Below are 20,000 nucleotides of genomic sequence, written 5' to 3' on the forward strand. Positions count from 1 at the left end.
AGTTTAATCTGGAATTAAAGAGCTTCAGACTGACAGTCAGCCACACAGCGCAGTGATTGGCTGATTCCTCAGTGTGTGTTATGTGACAGTGATACTGGTTTTAATGGTTTTAATCACAGGTAACCAGTTTGACCCACTGAGCACAGACATGGACGTGATCATCACACGAGGTTTGAAAATCACAAGATGTGATGAGTTCGTAATGTACAGCTGGTACATGTTCCACCATCAAACACACACACACGCACACACACACACACACACACACACACACACACCTGAGCACAATACACACTGACAGCAGATCAGTTTCTATTCATCCGCTGCCAAGTTTCTGCTCTCTGTTCGTGCCAGCATGGTCCAGTTCATCCACTCACCTCTGTGTGTTAACTCTGCATGACACACACTCTCACACACACACACACACACACACACACACACACACACACACACACACACACACACACTTTTTGCACGTTGCACATGCATCAAAAATGTGCAAAGCTGCATCTTTTCACCAAACTTCATTACATTTTTACTTCGTTTTAGAGGCGTCTGCCCAGAACACGTTCAGTCAGACAGGTAAAGGTGAGCAGCAGCTGATCGGCCATGATGCTGCTCACCGAGCCTTCACCAGGTAACAGTGTCGTCAGTGAAAGTGCAGCAGGACACTGATAATTACTAATAATTACTAATAATGCTAATAATGATTAGCTCCAGCGTTCAGCCTGCGGTTGTTTCGCCGAGCCTGTTCGAGCACATCCTGAGAACTCTTTCACTCTCAGCGTGAGATTTAGATAAATATCAGGATCTGATCTGAGTCCTAAATGGTTCTTGTTGTGTTTGATGCAGGTCCAGGTCTTCACAGCGACAGGTGTGTCGCTGGCACGCCGTCGGCCCCTTCAGCTGATTGGCTGATAACCTGTGTGAGATTTAAGTGAACAGTAGTGACTGAGAGGAATGTCCTGTTTGTCCCTCTCCATACTTCACATGAGGGATCGGTTCCAAGAGGCTTCTGGGAAATACCACAGTGATAACACACACAGGTTCACACACGCGCACACACACACACACACCCTCCCTGTGTAGTGTTTGCTTGTGTAACAGCTCTCTGACCGACCTGCTCTGCGTTCAGCTCTGGCTCCTCGTGTTTCCATCGCTGACAAACAGGAAGCAGCTCTCAGGTTTATTTCCTGAACACCTTCGTGTGGACTCTCTGTGGTGGAGAACGACCAGCTCGCCTCAGTTCACTACCTGCACAGGTAGAGACGACCTGGTGTTTGACCTCTGCATGTTTGAAGAGGGAGCGGCCGCTGCAGACGAGGGTCGTAAATCGTTGATCCGCCATCCGTTTTGACATGAGGTATTTAGGCAGGTGAGGGCGGAGCCTGCAGGTAGGTCAGAGAGCTCTCCAGGTGTGAGCAGGAGAGCTTCACTGAGACTCAATGAAACTTTAAAGGTGTTGATTCTGTAACCATTGTGATATCCATGTCACCTGCACTGCTCTGTGTCAGGTGTCACATCATCCATCTTCACGCCATCGACCACATGACCTCAGCGCTGAGGGGCCCGCTGCACGCGCTCAGTAGCGTTTCCCATAGACTTCACACTGATGGGAGCGTTTTAAAGCTTGATGACATAAAGAGGAAGAACAGCAAAGTGACAGCACACAGTAAATATGAAGGTCACATGACTCACCTGCAGCTGGACACATCGACACCTGGAAACAGAGTCTGGGGACATCGTAAACGAGGCCTGTGGACGCTGTAGGCGTCTTAAAGACACCTGGATGCAGGGTCCAGGTGTGTTTGGATCTGGGTGGATTAGAAGGTCAAATGTGATCATGTGACTGAGGTGAACATGGCGTTTGTGTTTCCTGTCAGTCTGTCATCGTTTTTCATTTCCCTCAGATTCATGATGGACACACATATACACACACACACACACACGCACGCACACACGCACACACACACACACACGCATACGCGCCGTCTTTGGTTTCTGGACGACGTCTTCATGCTGATCGGCTCGATGTGCAGCTTCGACCTCAGCGACCTCGTTTTTAAACTTCAGCTTTAAATCTTCATCAGGTTTTATTATTTGACTGATTCGGCTTTAAATCACATTTTAACGAAGCTTCCTGTTCGTGTTTTTATTTACTCTGCTGAGAGTTAAAGACTGAGTGTGTGTGTGTGTGTGTGTGTGTGTGTGTGTGTGTGTGTGTGTGTGTGCATATAAAAACCTGCCCACACACACACACACACCCAGTTTCCATGTTTTATGACTGTTCACAAGCTGTTGAACGGCCTCAGTACACACTGTTCTGTTCATACCTGTGCACCAGCCTGCCTCAGCGTAGTATTTTGATAATATAAAGTACTGTGTCCTCCTGTGTCCTCCTGTGTCCTCCTGTGTCTTCCTGTGTCTTCCTGTGTTTTAGATTCTCGTCTCTGTCGTATATTTCGTGTGAAGACCATTTTTAATGGCTTCACTCTGTTTTTTGGTCTTGTATTAAAGCTCATGTCACCTGTCTGGCTTCTCTCAGGTGGATCTGACTCTCTGCTGCCCTCCAGTGGCCACAGTGAGGCAGGACCGCCGGCAGGAAGAGTCCCCTTCATGTTGGAATAATCAGACTGACAGATGTCCACTGTGGTGTTTACTGCCCCCTACAGGCCACCTGGACTGTCCATCCCACGCCTCAGAGGGAAACACTGTTCTTTTTGCTGCACTGCATGTGTCTGCAGAGTTTGTAAAGTATGATCCATTTGTACAGATTAAAGTACCAAAACAATATGAAGTAGTGAAAATGAGCTCCGGTTAGCAACATATTAAAACATCAGTTGTATAATGTGTAATACTGACAGTAGCCACTCTGTGTACTTTTACTTTTGATACTACATTTTGTTGTTAATACTTTTGCACTTTTATTTAACTAAAGACTTTTAGTTAGTTAGTTAGTTAGTTAATTAGTGCTGTGGTACTGTTACTTTTACTGAAGCTTTACTGACGCTTCTCCCACACAGGTGAGGCAGGATGTTCTCACCTGGAACAAGCGGATTAATCTGTGATCACCTCTGACCCCTGCTGGCTGCAAACACACACTTCAGGTCTGCTGGAAGGACGCTCAGCTTGATGTTCTTCACCCTCATCAAACCAAGATCAAATCTGACCTGAAAACATCTAAAGTCCTTTAAAAGTAGAGAAAGGCAAAGATCTAACCTGGAATAATGAGAAGAAATCACTGCAGGACAGATGAAGGTGGGAATGATGGAAGAGCTGCAGGACTGAAAACACACGCGGTGCTTTCAAAGTAATCATCAATCAACGTGAACCTGATTGGACGACTTCCTGATGTGTTCTGTGAAAAGGTTCAGCGCCATCAGCTGATTTCTGAATCTTTCACACCCCACTGAGGACTAATGTCGACTGAAGAGCAGATTGTTCAACGCTGAAGGTTCCTGCTGGACTTCGTGTTCTCTGTGCTGCCACCTGCTGGTCAAACACGTCCTGCACAGTTCGTCAGACACCAGCTTCAGGACGATTCAGTCCCATCAAAATCCTGATTGACGTTCATGTTCTGATAGCAAATCATTCAAAGCACAAGCACATGTATAAGTACGCACTTGTACTGCAGTGTTTTCTTTTCCTGCATTTTCAACTTACACTGCATTTCACCTCAGAGGGAAATGCTGAACTTTTTACTCCACTACATTTATCTGACAGCTTTACTACTAGTTACCTGTGCAGGTGGTGATTAAGCAGTTGTCGGCATTCAATACTTCAAGTACATTTACATACTTTTAGTGAAGCAGTACTGAACATTTTCTATGCAGGAGTTTTACAGTGTTGTATTAGTACCTTTACTGTAGTAAGGGATGTGAGTACTTCCTCCAGTACTGGCCGTGTCTTGCGTGGGAAACTGTAAACTTCAGATCTGAACGCTCCGTCAGTAGGATTAATTCTCTGAAGACGTTTAAACGAGTTTTTCTACCTGTGACTTTGAATTCACGTGATAGACTGAAGTGAAAAAGTCCTTCCTGTCTTTCACACAAAGTTTATCATCATGAAATACTGAAGAAATAAACAGCACACGCCTCATTTATCAGCTTTATTTTCTGATTAAAAATAATAATCAAATCAGATTTTAAGACCGAGGCCAACAACAAGATGAGCGAATGAGCAGAGACATGAAACATGAAGACAAAGACCAGGAGAGGGTCCCCAGACCTGAACACTGAGACTCCACAGCGGTGAAGTCAAAGGGTAACAGCTCACAGTTTAAGATGCACAGCCGAGCACAGGAAGTGAGCGTGAAGCTGATTATGAGCCAAAATCAAGAAAGTGTTTGTGATCGATTCTTTAACTGTAACAGAACAAACTCAGGATTAAAAACGTGAACAGAACAAACGAGTGTGGTCATTTTATACCGTGTCTGTCAGTGCTGGAAAGTAACTAAGTACATTTACACAAGTACTGTACTTCAGTACAATTTTGAGGTACTTGTACTTCGGTTGAGTGTTTCTCAGTTTATGCTTCTCTGAGATCAGAGATGAACATTGTTGGCTTTGCTTCATCGGCAGCAGCTGATGGTTTTAAGGTTAAACCTCTGAACTGGTCCAGTGACTGATGTCTCTTCATGGCCTCACACTTCCTCCACACTTCATTCATGTAGTAAAACTCAAACAACACATCAGTCAGAGACCATTTTCCTGCAGTACAAGTACTTCTGTACTTCTACTTATGAAGGACTTTTACTTGTAATGGAGTATTTCTGTATTGATGTATTAGTACGTTTACTTAAGTAAATGCTCTAGTATTCTTTCCAGCACGTGTATTGTTTGGTGTTAAAGCAGTTCTCTTAGAGTTGAATGTGTTCAGCCTGAAAGCGTGATGTCACTCCGTTTCTCCCCCATTATCCAATCAGAGGCTCATGATGTCACTTAGCGCCATCAGGATTGGCACTCTTGACCTTGATACCTGTGGTCAGCCATCGCTGGAGGAGAGGAGAGGTGCCTGCAAGAGAGGGAGTACTCTTAGTTTCTATAGGCTGCAATACATCGATTTACCTGTCCTAATGGACGCTGTCCCAGCTGGAAAGGACTCCACATCAACACTTCAGAGGAATACTTCTCCAGTACTCCTCTGGTGTTTCTCTATGTTGTTTGTGTACTAACTACACACTCTTGTGTTTTCTTGTATGTCTGCACATGTTCTGGTGTTGGACGTGTCCTTGTGTTGGACGTGTCCTTGTGTTGGACGTGTCCTTGTGTTGGATGTGTTCTTGTGTTGGATGTGTCCTTGTGTTGGACGTGTCCTTGTGTTGGATGTGTCCCGGTGTCGGACGTGTCCTGGTGTTGGATGTGTCCTTGTGTTGGACGTGTCCTTGTGTTGGATGTGTTCTAGTGTTGGATGTGTCCTTGTGTTGGACGTGTCCTTGTGTTGGACGTGTCCCGGTGTCGGACGTGTCCCGGTGTCGGACGTGTCCTTGTGTTGGACGTGTCCTTGTGTTGGACGTGTTCTAGTGTTGGATGTGTCCTGGTGTTGGACGTGTCCTTGTGTTGGACGTGTCCTTGTGTTGGATGTGTTCTAGTGTTGGACGTGTCCTTGTGTTGGATGTGTTATGGTGTCGGACGTGTCCTTGTGTTGGACGTGTCCTTGTGTTGGACGTGTCCTTGTGTTGGATGTGTTCTAGTGTTGGACGTGTCCTTGTGTTGGACATGTTATGGTGTCGGACGTGTTCTAGTGTTGGATGTGTCGTTGTGTTGGATGTGTTCTGGTGTTGGACGTGTCCTTGTGTTGGATGTGTCCTTGTGTTGGATGTGTTCTAGTGTTGGACGTGTCCTTATGTTGGACGTGTTCTAGTGTTGGACGTGTCCTTGTGTTGGATGTGTCCTTGTGTCGGACGTGTCCTTGTGTTGGATGTGTCCTTGTGTTGGATGTGTTCTAGTGTTGGATGTGTCCTTGTGTTGGATGTGTTCTAGTGTTGGACGTGTCCTTGTGTGGGATGTGTCCTTGTGTTGGACGTGTCCTTGTGTTGGATATGTCCTTGTGTTGGACGTGTCCTTGTGTTGGATGTGTTCTAGTGTTGGATGTGTCCTTGCATTGGATGTGTTCTAGTGTTGGATGTGTCCTTGTGTTGGATGTGTTATGGTGTCGGACGTGTCCTTGTGTTGGACGTGTCCTTGTGTTGGATGTGTTCTAGTGTTGGATGTGTTCTTGTGTTGGATGTGTCCTTGTGTTGGATGTGTCCTTGTGTTGGATGTGTTATGGTGTCGGACGTGTCCTTGTGTTGGACGTGTCCTTGTGTTGGATGTGTCCTTGTGTTGGATGTGTTATGGTGTTGGACGTGTCCTTGTGTTGGACGTGTCCTTGTGTTGGATGTGTTCTTGTGTCGGATGTGTCGTTGTGTTGGATGTGTTCTAGTGTTGGACGTGTCCTTGTGTTGGATGTGTCCTTGTGTTGGATGTGTTCTAGTGTTGGACGTGTCCTTATGTTGGACGTGTTCTAGTGTTGGACGTGTCCTTGTGTTGGATGTGTCCTTGTGTCGGACGTGTCCTTGTGTTGGATGTGTCCTTGTGTTGGATGTGTTCTAGTGTTGGATATGTCCTTGTGTTGGACGTGTCCTTGTGTTGGATGTGTTCTAGTGTTGGATGTGTCCTTGCATTGGATGTGTCCTTGTGTTGGATGTGTCCTTGTGTTGGATGTGTTCTAGTGTTGGATGTGTCCTTGTGTTGGACGTGTCCTTGTGTTGGATGTGTTCTAGTGTTGGATGTGTCCTTGTGTTGGACGTGTCCTTGTGTTGGATGTGTTCTAGTGTTGGATGTGTCCTTGTGTTGGATGTGTCCTTGTGTTGGACGTGTCCTTGTGTTGGATGTGTTATGGTGTCAGATGTGTCCTTGTGTTGGATGTGTCCTTGTGTTGGACGTGTCCTTGTGTTGGATGTGTCCTTGTGTTGGACGTGTCCTTGTGTTGGATGTGTTCTAGTGTTGGATGTGTCCTTGCATTGGATGTGTCCTTGTGTTGGATGTGTCCTTGTGTTGGATGTGTTCTAGTGTTGGATGTGTCCTTGTGTTGGACGTGTCCTTGTGTTGGATGTGTTCTAGTGTTGGATGTGTCCTTGTGTTGGATGTGTCCTTGTGTTGGACGTGTCCTTGTGTTGGATGTGTTCTAGTGTTGGATGTGTCCTTGTGTTGGATGTGTCCTTGTGTTGGACGTGTCCTTGTGTTGGATGTGTTATGGTGTCAGATGTGTCCTTGTGTTGGATGTGTTCTAGTGTTGGACGTGTCCTTGTGTTGGATGTGTCCTTGTGTTGGACGTGTCCTTGTGTTGGATGTGTCCTTGTGTTGGACATGTCCTTGTGTTGGATGTGTCCTTGTGTTGGACGTGTTCTAGTGTTGGATGTGTCCTTGTGTTGGATGTGTTCTAGTGTTGGATGTGTTCTAGTGTTGGACGTGTCCTTGTGTTGGATGTGTCCTTGTGTTGGATGTGTTTTTGTTGGTGTTGATGTGAATGTCCAGCAGCCGTTCTCACCTCCAGTCTGTTGTTTCTGTCGGGTCGGCTGAGTTTTTTCTTTTTTGTCCTGACTCCTCTCCCTCCCCGCTGCTGAGATTGACAGTGCCGCCATCTTACAAACGCTGATTCTCTCCTTGGTGCCTCCGGCTCCGCTGCCAGTGCTCCTGATTGGCCGGTCGCTGCTGCTGATGACCCTCCCCCCCATGCTATTGGTCCTCCCTGACCCAGAGGAGTTGCTGATCCTTCCTCCAGCTCGGGTGCTGATTCTATCGGTGCCACCTGCAGTGCTAATCTTAGAGCCACTTCCTGGGCTGTTCCCACCGGCTGCTGGACTGTTCAGCCACCCACTACTACCAATGTTGACAATCATCCTGCCCCCAGGGCTCGAGGTTTTTTGGCTACTGATCGTCCCCCCTCCACTTAAACGCCCTGCACTGCCTATACTGCTCTTTCGTGCGTTAGCTGAGCTGTAAACAGGCTTCCATTCGCTGCTGATCCTGAGGCTTCCCGATGAGTTGCTGAGCCTGCCACCACTACCTGAGCTGCTTAACTGACCACCACTACCTACACTGCTGCTACGTTTAACAACCTTACTTGAGTTGAGCCTATCCCCACTACCAGCACTACCGAGTCTTGATCCGCTACTCTTGTGGCTACTTGTTGGGCTCATCATTTTGTTGTGACTGGCACTGACACTGACCCTGTCTGCACTACTGGCACTACTCAAACGTCCAGAGCTCCCACCATAAACTCTCCACTCTCCACTCCCTGCGCTACTAAACCTCCCTGTTCCAAGTGACCCTGATGGGCTTGTTTGTTTTGCCTCCTCTTCCTTCTCTACATTAGGTAAGCTACTGCTGCGAGCACAGCTGCTTATACGTCCTGTACTCCCACCATAGACTCTCCACTCTCCACTCCCTCTGCTGCCAAACTTCCTTATTTCTTGCGGGCTCGTTGAAGAGGGCATCGTCTCTGGTGGGCTCTCTTCACTCCTTGTCCTGGATAAGCTGCTCTTCTGCTCAAGACCATTGCCTCTACTCCCTGACTCTCTTGCAGAGTTTGTGGCCGCTGAGTGGCCTTCTTCTTTCCTTTCGCTGGGTAAGCTAGTGCTACCATCCAGGCTGCTTTTACGTCCAATACCTACGCCATAAACAATCCATTCTCCACTTCCTCCACTGCTGAACCTCCCTGTTTCTTTCTTGCTTGTTGTAGGCAGTGTGGCCTCTGATGGGATTTCTTTGCTTCCTGTGTTAGGCCCTTGATGGGGTTTCTTTGCTTCCGGACTACCCCCATAAACTATCTGCTCTCTGCTGTCATGCCTTATTCTTCCCTTAGTCCCTGCTATACTGGCAGCTTCTGCATTACCATTGACTGTACTTGATGAATTAGCAGCTGTGCCACCAAACCTAGCTGCCATATCACTAGCGACACCACTATTGCTAGTAGCCATACCCTCTGAATTACTAGCCACAACGCTAAAGGTAGTCCCTTCTTTAGCAGGGACATTACCAAAGCTAGCTGACTTAACACACTCATTTAACACTCTTTTGCTGTCGCCAGGCATGTTGGGAACCTGGCAATCACTTTTTTTCTGTCCCATCACTTCACGATCTATACTGGAAGTCTCTTTCTGTTCTTCATACTTCCCTTCTGGACTGCCATCTGGCTTCTGGACTTCCTTGTTATCTGCAATGCTACCTGTATCTTTGTCCTGGCCTCCAGAATTAAGTTGCTTCTCTTTTTCTGCTAATAATTGATCTGTCATGCTCATCAATGCCTCTGCCTTAACTGCAACACCAGAATCTGTTAGACATGTAGACTTTGTCTCATTGTCCGACTCCACCTTTACTTGATTGGTATCATGGAAACTGTTGGCTACTTTCCCCTGGTTCACTTCTAACTCCACTTTCTTCAAAATCTCTGTACCTGCAGTTTTACTCTCAAGCTGGTCATCTTGAGTTGTGATCACAGTTTGAATGATTGTCTCTGTTTTATCAGGCTGTAAACCAGAATCTGTGATACTTTGTCTGGAAGTAGAGGTTTCTGTTTTTTCCTGAGCAGCAGTGCTCTTGGCAGGCTGTGTGTCGGGAGCCAGTGTGATTATTCCTTCAGCAGTTTTACTCTCAAGGTTGTTGGATGAGGCAGTTGTAATGCCAGACCCTGCATCTGCATCCAGAATGACTTTGTTTTGTTCGGCACTGGATGAATTGAGGACATGTGAGGTATCCTTTACTTCTTTTTCATCCTTCTTTTCTTTTCTGTCTAGGTGCTTGTCATCCATCAGGGCTAAGTAACCAGAGATCTTCCTCTGAGCCTCCTCAGACCTGACAATGTGAGATCCAGAGACAGAGGATGCTGTTGATGCTGTGATGGCAACTTGCTCTGCATCCCTGACACCTTCTGTGGGAGTCTCCAGCCTCAACGATACAACCTCTACAGGATCCTGCTTCTCAGCCTGGATGGAGCCCTCACTGCAATTCATTTGAGCTGAAATCACAGTTTCTGTCTCTGTCTTTACCTCTGCAGAAGCTGTTTTTCTGGGATCAGTTGTGGTTGTATGTGTTATCACATGTGGTCCTTGCTGCACATCTGGTTCTGCACAAAGAATGGTTTGGGTGATCACTGTTTGAATGTTTGTCTCTGTTTTATTAGCCTGCAAACCAGAATCTGTGATAGTTTGTTTGGAAGTAAAAGTCTCTGTTCTTTCCTTAACAGCAGCACTCTTGACAGATTGTGTGTCCGAAACCAATGTGATGATTCCTTCAGCAGTTTTACTCTCACGGTTGTCATTGCTGTCTTGACTGCAGGATGAAGCTGTTGTAATGTCAGACCCTGTATCTGCATCCAGAATGATTTTGTTTTGTTTCGTACTGGATGCATGGGACAACGTCGAACTCTGATCTAAATTGAGGACATGTGAAGTACTATCTCCTTCTTTTTCATCCTTCTTTTCTTTTCTGTCTAGGTGCTTGTCATCCATCAGGGCTAAGTAACCAGAGATCTTCCTCTGAGCCTCCTCAGACCTGACAATGTGAGATCCAGAGACAGAGGATGCTGTTGATGCTGTGATGGCAACGTCCTCTGCATCCCCGACACCTTCTGTGGGAGTCTCCAGCCTCAACGATACAACCTCTACAGGATCCTGGTTCTCAGCCTGGATGGAGCCCTCACTGCAATTCATTTGAGCTGAAATCACAGTTTCTGTCTCTGTCTTTACCTCTGCAGAAGCTGGTTTTCTGGGATCAGTTGTGGTTGTATGTGTTATCACATGTGGTCCTTGCTGCACATCTGGTTCTGCACAAAGAATGGTTTGGGTGATCACTGTTTGAATGTGTGTCTCTGTTTTGTTAGTTTGCAAAACAGAATCTTTGATAGTTGGTTCGGAAGTAAAAGTCTCTGGTTTTGCCTGAACGGTAGCACTCTTGACAGATTGTGTGTCAGGAACCAACATGATGGTTCTGCCAGTATTTGTCTCCACTTTAGAAGCTTTGACAATAGCTCCTTCGTCTAAACCTTTGCTAATCTGAGTAGTAACAGTTGATGAATTTTGCAAATCTTCAGTGTGGACTTTATCCTCTACAGGGCTGCTCTGCTTGTTGACCATTGTGGTGATGGTCATGGATTCAATCTCGGTCCTTTCAGGAAGAGTTCCTGTTCTCTGGTTTTCAGACTTGTGGAATGAGCCTGTCAGATCTGAAGTATTAATCAATGTCAGTAGTGAGTTCTTTGGATGTTTACTGTGGACCGTAGTAGGCTTGACAGTGGTCACCGTTCCTGAGACTGGGGCAACCACGGGTGTTTGTCTGACAGTGTGGATGTTGCGTCCGGAAGCAGGCTGAGCCTCCATCGTTGTGAGATTTCCTCCCAGAACACTGATTGTTTTATCTACTGTGATGTTTCTCCTGAAGGCAGAGGGGCTGGTTGTAACACAGAATGGTCTGACGTTAACCGCAGAGTTTGGGTGAAGACTTGAGATGCTGTGGTCAACAGGACATTTAAAGACAAGAAAGATGGAAAGAACACAGCAATAATTATTGTTCAAGTCACAAAAAACACAATGGGTTATAGGTCCTGTAATGTCTAAAAATGTGTCCCTGTTATAAGACAAAATGTTTGTGTTACAATCGTCTCCCTGATATTTTCATCCCTAAACAAGGCACAGCTCCCAAGAGTGTTAAGGTGTGATGTTAAGTCCGATATAAAGGCACCATTTGTACTAAAAGAGCTATAACAGTCTGCAGGATTTAGTGACATCTAGTGGTGAGATTGTCAGTTGCAACCCACTGAACACCCCTCACCTCACCCTCCTTTACGGTGGCCTCTAATAATGTGAAAAATGTGAAAGTTTCTCTTTGTTTGCTTTGTCCTTTCAAGGCAACTGTAGAAACATGGCGGTGCAACATGGTGGCCTCTGTGGAAGATGACCTGCTCCCTCTGTAGATATAAAGACTCATTCTAAGCCAACAAAATCACAACAGTTCTTACTTTTAGGTGATTCTACACTAAAGAAACCATTAAAATGTATGTTATTTTGCGTTCCTGCCAATAGATCCCCAAATCCTCCACACTGGACCTTCAAGGCTGTGCTGAGGTGAGTGATATCAGACACTGAAAAGCATTTATCTATTTGATTTCCATTATCATCAAGTCATACCTCTGTGAGCGCAGTCCATCCAGCAGCCTCCTGTAGTCTTCTATCTCGGTCTCTATTCTGGTCTTGACATCCAGCAGGGTCTGATGGTCCGCAGCCTGCTGCGCTACAGTCTGCAGCAGTGAGTCCAGGTCTCTGCACAGACTGTCTTCTCTCTGCTGCAGAACCTCCAGCTGCCGGACAAAGCACTTGTTCTGCACCAGACCAGTATCCTCCAACACCACCTTCTGCAGACAGACAGACAGACAGACAGACAGACACGATGCAGCATGTTGGTGTTATGAGGAGGGCGGCCCTTGCAGCTTTAATGGGGTTGCAAAATATGAGTTCTCCTTGTTTTATTATTTGAAGTTCAGTAGTTTCAGCTCACCAGAGCCTGCAGTTGTGTCAGCTCCTCTTCCAGACTCGCTGCTCTTCTTCTCAGTACACCCAGCTCGGCCTGGATGACCTCTGACCCTGACTCATAGGTCACTGCAGGAGAACTCAACATGGATACCTGAACACAACAATGAGGATGATGATGATTATGAATCCACACTAACAGAACTGTGGTTACTCTTAGAACTGATTGTTTTCATTGATTGTGTGTTTCAAAATAAGAGCATGCTGTAGATGTTTGTCCACCTGCGTGTTGAACCAGTGCTCATTCTGGTTCTTGTCTATTGTCATCTCACTCATCTGTCTCAGGTTGTCCAGCTGCTGGATCAGGTCGAATGACTCGGTAGGCTGCATCTCCACAGAGATGCCCCCTGACATCTGAGCCAAGAGACCCCGCATGTCCTGGACAGGTAAACAAAGATCATGACATAGATGCAGTTCTTTCATTTGAATAATCCAGGTGAGGTTTTTTCGTCAGTTTACCTGTTGGTGTTGCATCTGCAGCTCCCTCAGTTGTTGTGTTTGATTGTTCAGCAGACTCTGGAGCTCTGGTAGCCTGTGGACCAGCTCCTCCTCCTGCAGCCTCAGGTTGTTAAGCTCCACCTCCAGACCACCACGGCGCTCACTCTCGTTTTCACACCTGTTCACACAGCAGGGGATGATGGGATATATCTGAGTGTGCTCTGTACGTGTATATCCTGCTGTGTGTTGAAGGTGTGTGGATCTACCTGACGTTGAGGTCGTAGACGTCAAGCTCTGCATTGAGCAGCTGCAGCTTCACCTGAGCCTGGGCCGAGAGACATTCACTGATCTGTCAGAAGGAGGAGAGCGAGAGGAAAGCTTAGTTAAACTGTGACTTTGGCAGCAGCAGCAGTCAGAGGTGAGGAATTGCATCACATCACTTGGACTCGAGTCAGATTTTAGTCTCAATCAAAGAAAATTCGGTGCTTGACTTTGATTTGAACGCCGGTGACTTCAGGTAGAATGACTTCACTTCTTCATTTTATAATGTGTGCTCCTGGCAGGGGCGGGGCTTGCGGACAGGCAAGCCAGGCAGTGGCTTAGAGCCCCCGGCCACTAGGGGAGCCCCGGCCACTTATTTACAACAACGATTATTGATAGGCCTGGACCTTCAGGGACCTCTGTTGGTCCCTGGACCTCACTTTGAGAACCACTAATCTATTTTGTCAGTATTCATCTCAAATGTCCCAGAAATTGTGCATTTATGTGTACAAAAACCAAATTTTTGCAGTGTGCACGGGTGGGGTGGGGGTCCCAGGGATTTCTTGCTTGGAGACCCTAGCAACACCATCGGCTGCTGGGTACTTACTGGTAATAAGTATATGATCCAGAGGTTGTTGGTCATGACTCAGGAAATGACTTCACACTACTTGGATGTGACTCAGGACTTGTTGATGTTGACTTTAAAGTTGGCTGGGGACTAGCTGGTCTTGATGCTGGATTTGTTGGTCTTGATTTGGAACTTGTTGGTACTTGTGACCTGACCCAGAGGTTGCTGGTCATGTCTCAGGAAATGACTTTGAATTGATGAAACGTGACTAGAACCTCTTTTAATTTTTCACTCTGAGTTTGCCGCGGGTATTGACAGCCATGACATGAGACTCGGTGTTCTTCACGTTGTCCCCCTTCTGTGGCAAAACCCAAAGACCTACTCATGCAGTAAGACAGTAGTCGTGTGAACAGTGATTCAAAGTCGAACAGATTCTTTGAGCCGCAGCCGGTGAATAAACAGAGTGATGTTCAAAAGGAAAACATGTTGTTTAAGATGTCGAGTCCTGTTTGACCAGGAAGCTGCCAGAATACATCAAATGTCACAGAATTCTCAGGCTTGTTGGATATGAAATCCTCGGACTAATTCCAGGTCTTTGAGGCAGAACCCTTTTGTGAGCTCAGAGATAACCGGTCATTAACGAAAAACACCGTTATTGTTACAGGACATGTTAAAGATCAGGTTTAATCCCTGACATTTGAATCAATTGTATTTCATGTGTGAGTCAGGCTCGTCTCAACCTGTCTGACCTTTAAACAGAAACATGACATCCTGGCGAGTCACAACAGGCCTGAAAAACCGCAGCTTCACACCAGCAGTATTGAACCTGCAGAGCTCCTCCGGCTGGTGTGGCCTGTTGTTTGATCGTGGTTTGACCTGGTTTTACTGCGTGTGATGTGCAGGTGCCACTGTTGTTTATTTAGACTGTTGTTTATTGTTGATTATTATCGTGTCCCCAGGAAGTATTCAGGCCATTTACTTCAGAAAAACTACTAATTCTACACTGTATGAATACTCTGTTGTAAGTAAAAGCCCTGCATTGAAAATGTAAGTGTAAGTGAACCATTTTGTAAAGGAAACTAATGATTCTTTTCATTCTGGATCAATCTGCTGATCATTTTCTCCATCGATTGATTGATCGTTTGCTTTGGAAACATTGTGAAAATAGTGAGAAATGTGGTCACAATGAACCCAAAGTGACGCCTTCACCATGTTTGTTTGGTCCAACCAACAGTCCAAAGCTCCACATGAGTCCAAACACATTCAGATCATTGAGATCATTGAGAGGAAAAGCAGCAAACCAAACATGTGAGAAGATCAAACATCAGATGATTCCGCAGCAAAGATCAATAAACCATTAAAACAGCAGAGGATCAATCATTTTTAATGAGTTAGTTCATCAGGGAAGTTACATTCTGTTTCGTTGTGTCTCATTTTGTATGGTTTTAGTTTTTATTGGAGTTCATAGATTGGATTTGCTTTGATTGGATAGATTTGTGGTGTGTGTGTGTGTGTGTGTGTGTGTGTGTGTGTGTGTGTGTGTGTGTGTGTGTGTGTTACACAGTGTTGTTCAGCTGACCTGGTCCTGAAGCAGGGACACTGTCCTCAGGTGTCCGTCCAGCTCTTTCAGCTCTCTGGGACACTTCCTGTCCAGCTCCCTCTGGATCTGACACTGCAGCTTGTGATTGGCCGCCTCCAGACATTGAACCTGCATCCACCAATCGGAAGAGACAAGAAAAGAATCGGTTAGCTGTGAGAAACTGGTCACTGATCATCAGTTTTTGTGGTGATAAAGTGTTTCTTCAGCAACAGGTGCGTGTACTCATAGAACTGGAATTACATCCAGTAACTAATGTTTAACACTGAGAAACAGTTTGCTTGAATTCAGTGTTGCATCAGTTATTGTTTCTGATTTGCTTCTGGAGAGAAGAATGAATGACAGATGAATACAGAGTGTCAGATGTTACCGCTCCGTTCCCTCAGACAATCAGATAAATGTACTCGCAGTAAAAGTACTCATGTGTGAGTTAAGTGTTCCTGTCAGTGTGTTTCTCTCTGCTGTCTGTGGATTCATGTTCCTGCTGCATTCATGTGTTCATTCATGATCCTGCTGCATTCATGTGTTCATTCATGATCCTGCTCCTCTTGTTGGTGCTTTAATCTTCATCAATGCATCAGATTCTAGAAGATCATCACATGTTTGCAGTAAGTGTGTTTAGTTACACTCACTGAATGTCAGGAGGAAGTTTAAAAAAATCCAGTGTTTTACAAGAAGAAACACAAAAACTGCGACATTTTGAGCTGTTTTTTATATAATAGAAGAATTTACTGAAGGTCTTAAATGAATAAATCTTGAAATCTTGCTGCACGTTTCAATCAGCTTTTTTCATATTCCTTCCTATTTAAACATTTACACAGTTACAGTCAAAAGTTTCCACCCGTGAAAATAAGAAGGAACATGGTACTCAAGAAAAAACTCCATTAAAAACCTGGTATCTTTCTGTTTTCCTGTAATTAATGTCCACTTGTTAATTTCAGTTTAATGTTGGCCTTCATTTAGGCTTCATGTGTTTAAAGACAGGCGTAAAGACCTCGTGAAAGAAGCAGTTGTTGTTTCAGTCCATTCAAAACTCCATCAAAACATCTGCTACTTTCATGTTCTCCCGAGCTGTAAAAGACATCAACCCTTCCTGATAAATGACGGACACTGCCCTCAATCAAAGCAAAACTCCACTGAGAAATTTGGTATTTTTACTTTCTCCTGTTCTTTAGAGCCTTATAACTGATAACTTATGAATCTCAGTCTGACTTTGGTGTTTCTGCGCTGCTGCTGGACCCATCAGGGAGGAGAGTAATGAGGTTTTTGAGTATTTTCACGTTATCCATCAAAGAATGACAAAACAGATGCAAATCAAACAAGGCGAATAATGATTCAGTGCATTCAAATCTCCATTTGGAAATCTACTGCTTTTTGTTGTTTGTTCTTGTTTTGAAGAATAATTACTCTTCATTTTAAATGTTGGTTTAATGTTGGAAAAAACTGAACTCCTTTGAGAAATGTAGCATTTTTACAAACTGTTGATCTTGAGCAATGATTAATGATGATTAATGAATCTCAGCTGGATTTTGGTGTTTTTGTGCTGCTGCAGGATGAAGCTCCTGCTGTGCCTCACGCATGTCTTACCTGCTGCAGGTAGGAGGCCAGCCGGCTGTTCAGCTGCTGCAGGGTGTCTTTCTCTCTGGACAAACAGAAGCTCCTGCTGCAGTCCGGAGTCACAGCAGCAGCTGCAACAGCAACAGCTGTGCTGAAATGGAGCGGACGTCCAGGCCCATGATGAAGACGGTAACCTAAAGCCGCCTGGTTGGCTCTGCTCGCACGGAGAAGCTGCCACGGTGTCATCTCATCACTCTTCTGTGCTAACGTTGTTATTTGTGGGTATTACGTTCAGAATCATCTATCCTCCTTAACGCTGGCTGAGTTCTGATGTCAGAACAGGTCGTTCTGTGTTAACTCTGCTCCTACATCTCTGAGTCTCTGCCTCAACTCCTCACTGTGGATGTGAAGCCTTCCGCTGTCTCAGAGGTTGTTTCTATTGCAGGTGTGTCAGGACTTGATGGAGCGAGGATTTAATCTGCATTAACCTTTAAATTGTGATCTGGAACAGGTTTCAGCAGGACAGGGCCCTACCCTTTAGGAGCATTTTAGAAAGACATATGAAATACAAAGACAGTCAGGTTTTCACTTGTCCTGCCGATGCTCTGGATCACAGAGTTCTGTAACCTGAGGGCCAAATGACGGCCTTCAGAAACCTGCTGCGCTTTTAACAGCCAGTCATAATCAGAGGCTAATGTATAAATCTTTGTGTAATTCTGGTGTTTCTGCACTGCTGCTGTGGATGGAGAGGGTTTGATGTGTTTTCAGTTCATGCATCAAAGAGTTTAAAAATCCTTTATGCTCTGTTGCCTTTTACAGAACGACTACTCTGCACTTCTAACTCTCATTTTCATGTGGATTCAGGAAACAGACAGAGTCAGGTATTAATGACCACTTATAAAAATCAGTTTAATGTTGGTGTCTCTGCTCTGCTGCTGGATCCACTGAGGTGAAGAATGGGAAGGTTTGTACGTGTTTTCACTTCAGAAGATACGGTCAGATGGATAATTCTTCATTAATCCCACAGTGGGGACGTTTGCACTGTTACAGCAGCAAAGGGGAGAGTGGAAAGACAAGAAGCATCAGCAAGAAAAAGCAAGACATGACGCATGAGTGAAGAATACATGAGGATAACAGACAGCAGCTGAATTCACAGCTCAGGATCCGCTGATGTTACACGTGAGTGAATGAGTCCGTTTGGGCGTGTGGTCGACTGGAAGCAGGAGGGAGCTGCAGTGTCTCTCCTCTCCAGTCTTTTCCAGGTGAGAGAAGGATCTATGGAGGAGGTCGAGGACAGCGTCAGCCACCGCGACGACAGGCTGATAGACGGCCTGAGGCAGGTCCACCGATGGCCTCACCGGGGGCTGGAGATGGACAAGGACCAGCCCCTCCAGGGTCTTCATCAGGTGTGATGTCAGAGCCACCAGCCTGTCGCTGTTGAGGTTCATGGGGTTCAGAATCTTTGGCTCTGGGACCATCCAGGATGTTTTCCACAGCAGATTCAGATCAAATGAAGAAGAACCACACGACCTGCTCTGTGCTGCAGCCAGGCACGACTGAGGTTCAGCTTCTGTCCAGCAGGGGTCGATGGCGGGAACACCAGCCAATCTGAAGAGCCCACACGAAGGAGAGACAGCAGCCAATGAGAGATCAGCAGCAGAGGACCCGGCGCATGCGCCCTGGAACTATGATAATTTTGTTGATATGTCTGCCGCTGGGTTTTAATGATTATTTTGCGGGTTTTCGTGTTTCAGTGAGTGTGTCACCCCGCGCTCCGCTCTGATGGAAAACCCCGGTGACCTGGTGAGTCCTGAGGCTTCTCTCTGCTGCGGGAACCCGCATTTCCCTCCTTTGTTGTGGTTGTGATCTCGGTCCACAGCGGCGTTAACGGCTGCTTCAGAGCGACTGCTGACAGAAAGTCAGCGCAAAACTCCTTTGAGAAACCCTCTACTTTTAAGTTCGCTTGCTCTCCGACGTCAGTATAAACGTCATTGAAATTACTTTATAACTTTTTATTCATGCGCTCAATGTAAACTTTTATTCGGCGTATATATACTGCGCGAATTATTTCCTTAATGGGTCAAATCATAGCCTTTTAAAATTGGTTTGCCTGTTCTGTCGCATTGCAAAACTATTGGGATTCCTTTCTTGTTGACAAAGGCCCACATCTCGCTGATAAGCACTTGAAATTAATGACCACCCTTTTACCTTTGACCCTTTTATTCGGCATGTATGGACTCAACCAAGCATCTTTTACCTGAGTAAAATGACACTTTGCTGTTTTCCTGCTCCACTCACATTCAGCACAGTGCACAGTGAAGAGCAGCTATTGGCGAGCTGAATCAATCAGAAAGAAGCACGCGCTGTTTCGAACAGACTGTACATGTGCGCCGAATTCAAGGCAGGCTTCAGCTGAGTCACCTCAGCCCTGGGCTGTAACACATGAGCTCCATCCCGGTGTCTGCAACCAAAGAAACTTCAAATTGGCAGAATTTTGGAGGTCATTCGTTGTCTGATGTGCTGTATCCATTCTCCGGTTGTGCCCACTGAGCCTCTGTCTGCCTCCGCACTGCGGTGATCCCACAGCCCCAAACTCCCTGAATGCAACAGCTGTCAGCTGTGTGTGTGTGTGTGTGTGTGTGTGTGTGTGTGTGTGTGTGTGTGTGTGTGTGTGTGTGTGTGTGTGTGAGCTACAGTTAGTCTGTTGACTCATGAATATTTCACTACTTTCAGGTGAAAAACTGTGCAGCTGCAAACGAACGATGGTCAACATTCAGTTTAATTTTTGAGTCAAAGAAGAAGAACAAACATCACATTCGAGAAAATGTTGCTGCTGCTTGAAAAAGGACTGAAACAGTTTGACCGCTCTGATTGGCTCTGAGCTGCTTCACTGCACTGAATGCAGTGTGTTGGTACAGTACAGGCAGTGGTGGAGGAAGTATTTTGATCCTTCACTTACATAAAAGTACTTCAAGTATTAAAGATAGAAAAACAAACATCCATTTCATGTAGAA

The 20,000-nt window shown here is 45.7% G+C and overlaps 2 protein-coding genes across 3 annotated transcripts in view; one reads left to right on the plus strand and one right to left on the minus strand.

The window, feature by feature from the left end:
• Positions 1-4,156: 4,156 nt before the first annotated feature.
• Positions 4,157-17,416, minus strand: LOC143334549 (uncharacterized). Its single transcript, XM_076753376.1, has 9 exons — positions 17,017-17,416; positions 15,412-15,540; positions 13,270-13,352; positions 13,025-13,181; positions 12,788-12,943; positions 12,534-12,659; positions 12,167-12,390; positions 7,531-11,489; positions 4,157-5,013 (listed from the first exon to the last, which is right to left on the minus strand). Exons 1-9 carry the CDS (start codon positions 17,230-17,232, stop codon positions 4,937-4,939), a joined length of 5,127 nt encoding a protein of 1,708 aa, XP_076609491.1. The 5' UTR covers positions 17,233-17,416; the 3' UTR covers positions 4,157-4,936.
• Positions 17,417-18,662: 1,246 nt separating this feature from the next.
• The window catches only part of LOC143334552 (MBT domain-containing protein 1-like), a 17,318-nt gene continuing 15,980 nt past the window's right edge, over positions 18,663-20,000 (plus strand). Inside the window, exon 1 of one of the 2 annotated variants that reach the window (XM_076753382.1) lies at positions 18,663-18,789. In XM_076753382.1, coding sequence (XP_076609497.1) covers positions 18,769-18,789 — 21 coding nt within the window. In that variant the 5' untranslated portion in view covers positions 18,663-18,768. The remainder of the gene's footprint in view (positions 18,790-20,000) is intronic. The other variant, XM_076753381.1, reaches the window with a different exon arrangement.

This window comes from Chaetodon auriga, chromosome 16 (assembly GCF_051107435.1).
Source record: "Chaetodon auriga isolate fChaAug3 chromosome 16, fChaAug3.hap1, whole genome shotgun sequence".
Lineage (NCBI taxonomy): Eukaryota > Metazoa > Chordata > Actinopteri > Chaetodontiformes > Chaetodontidae > Chaetodon > Chaetodon auriga.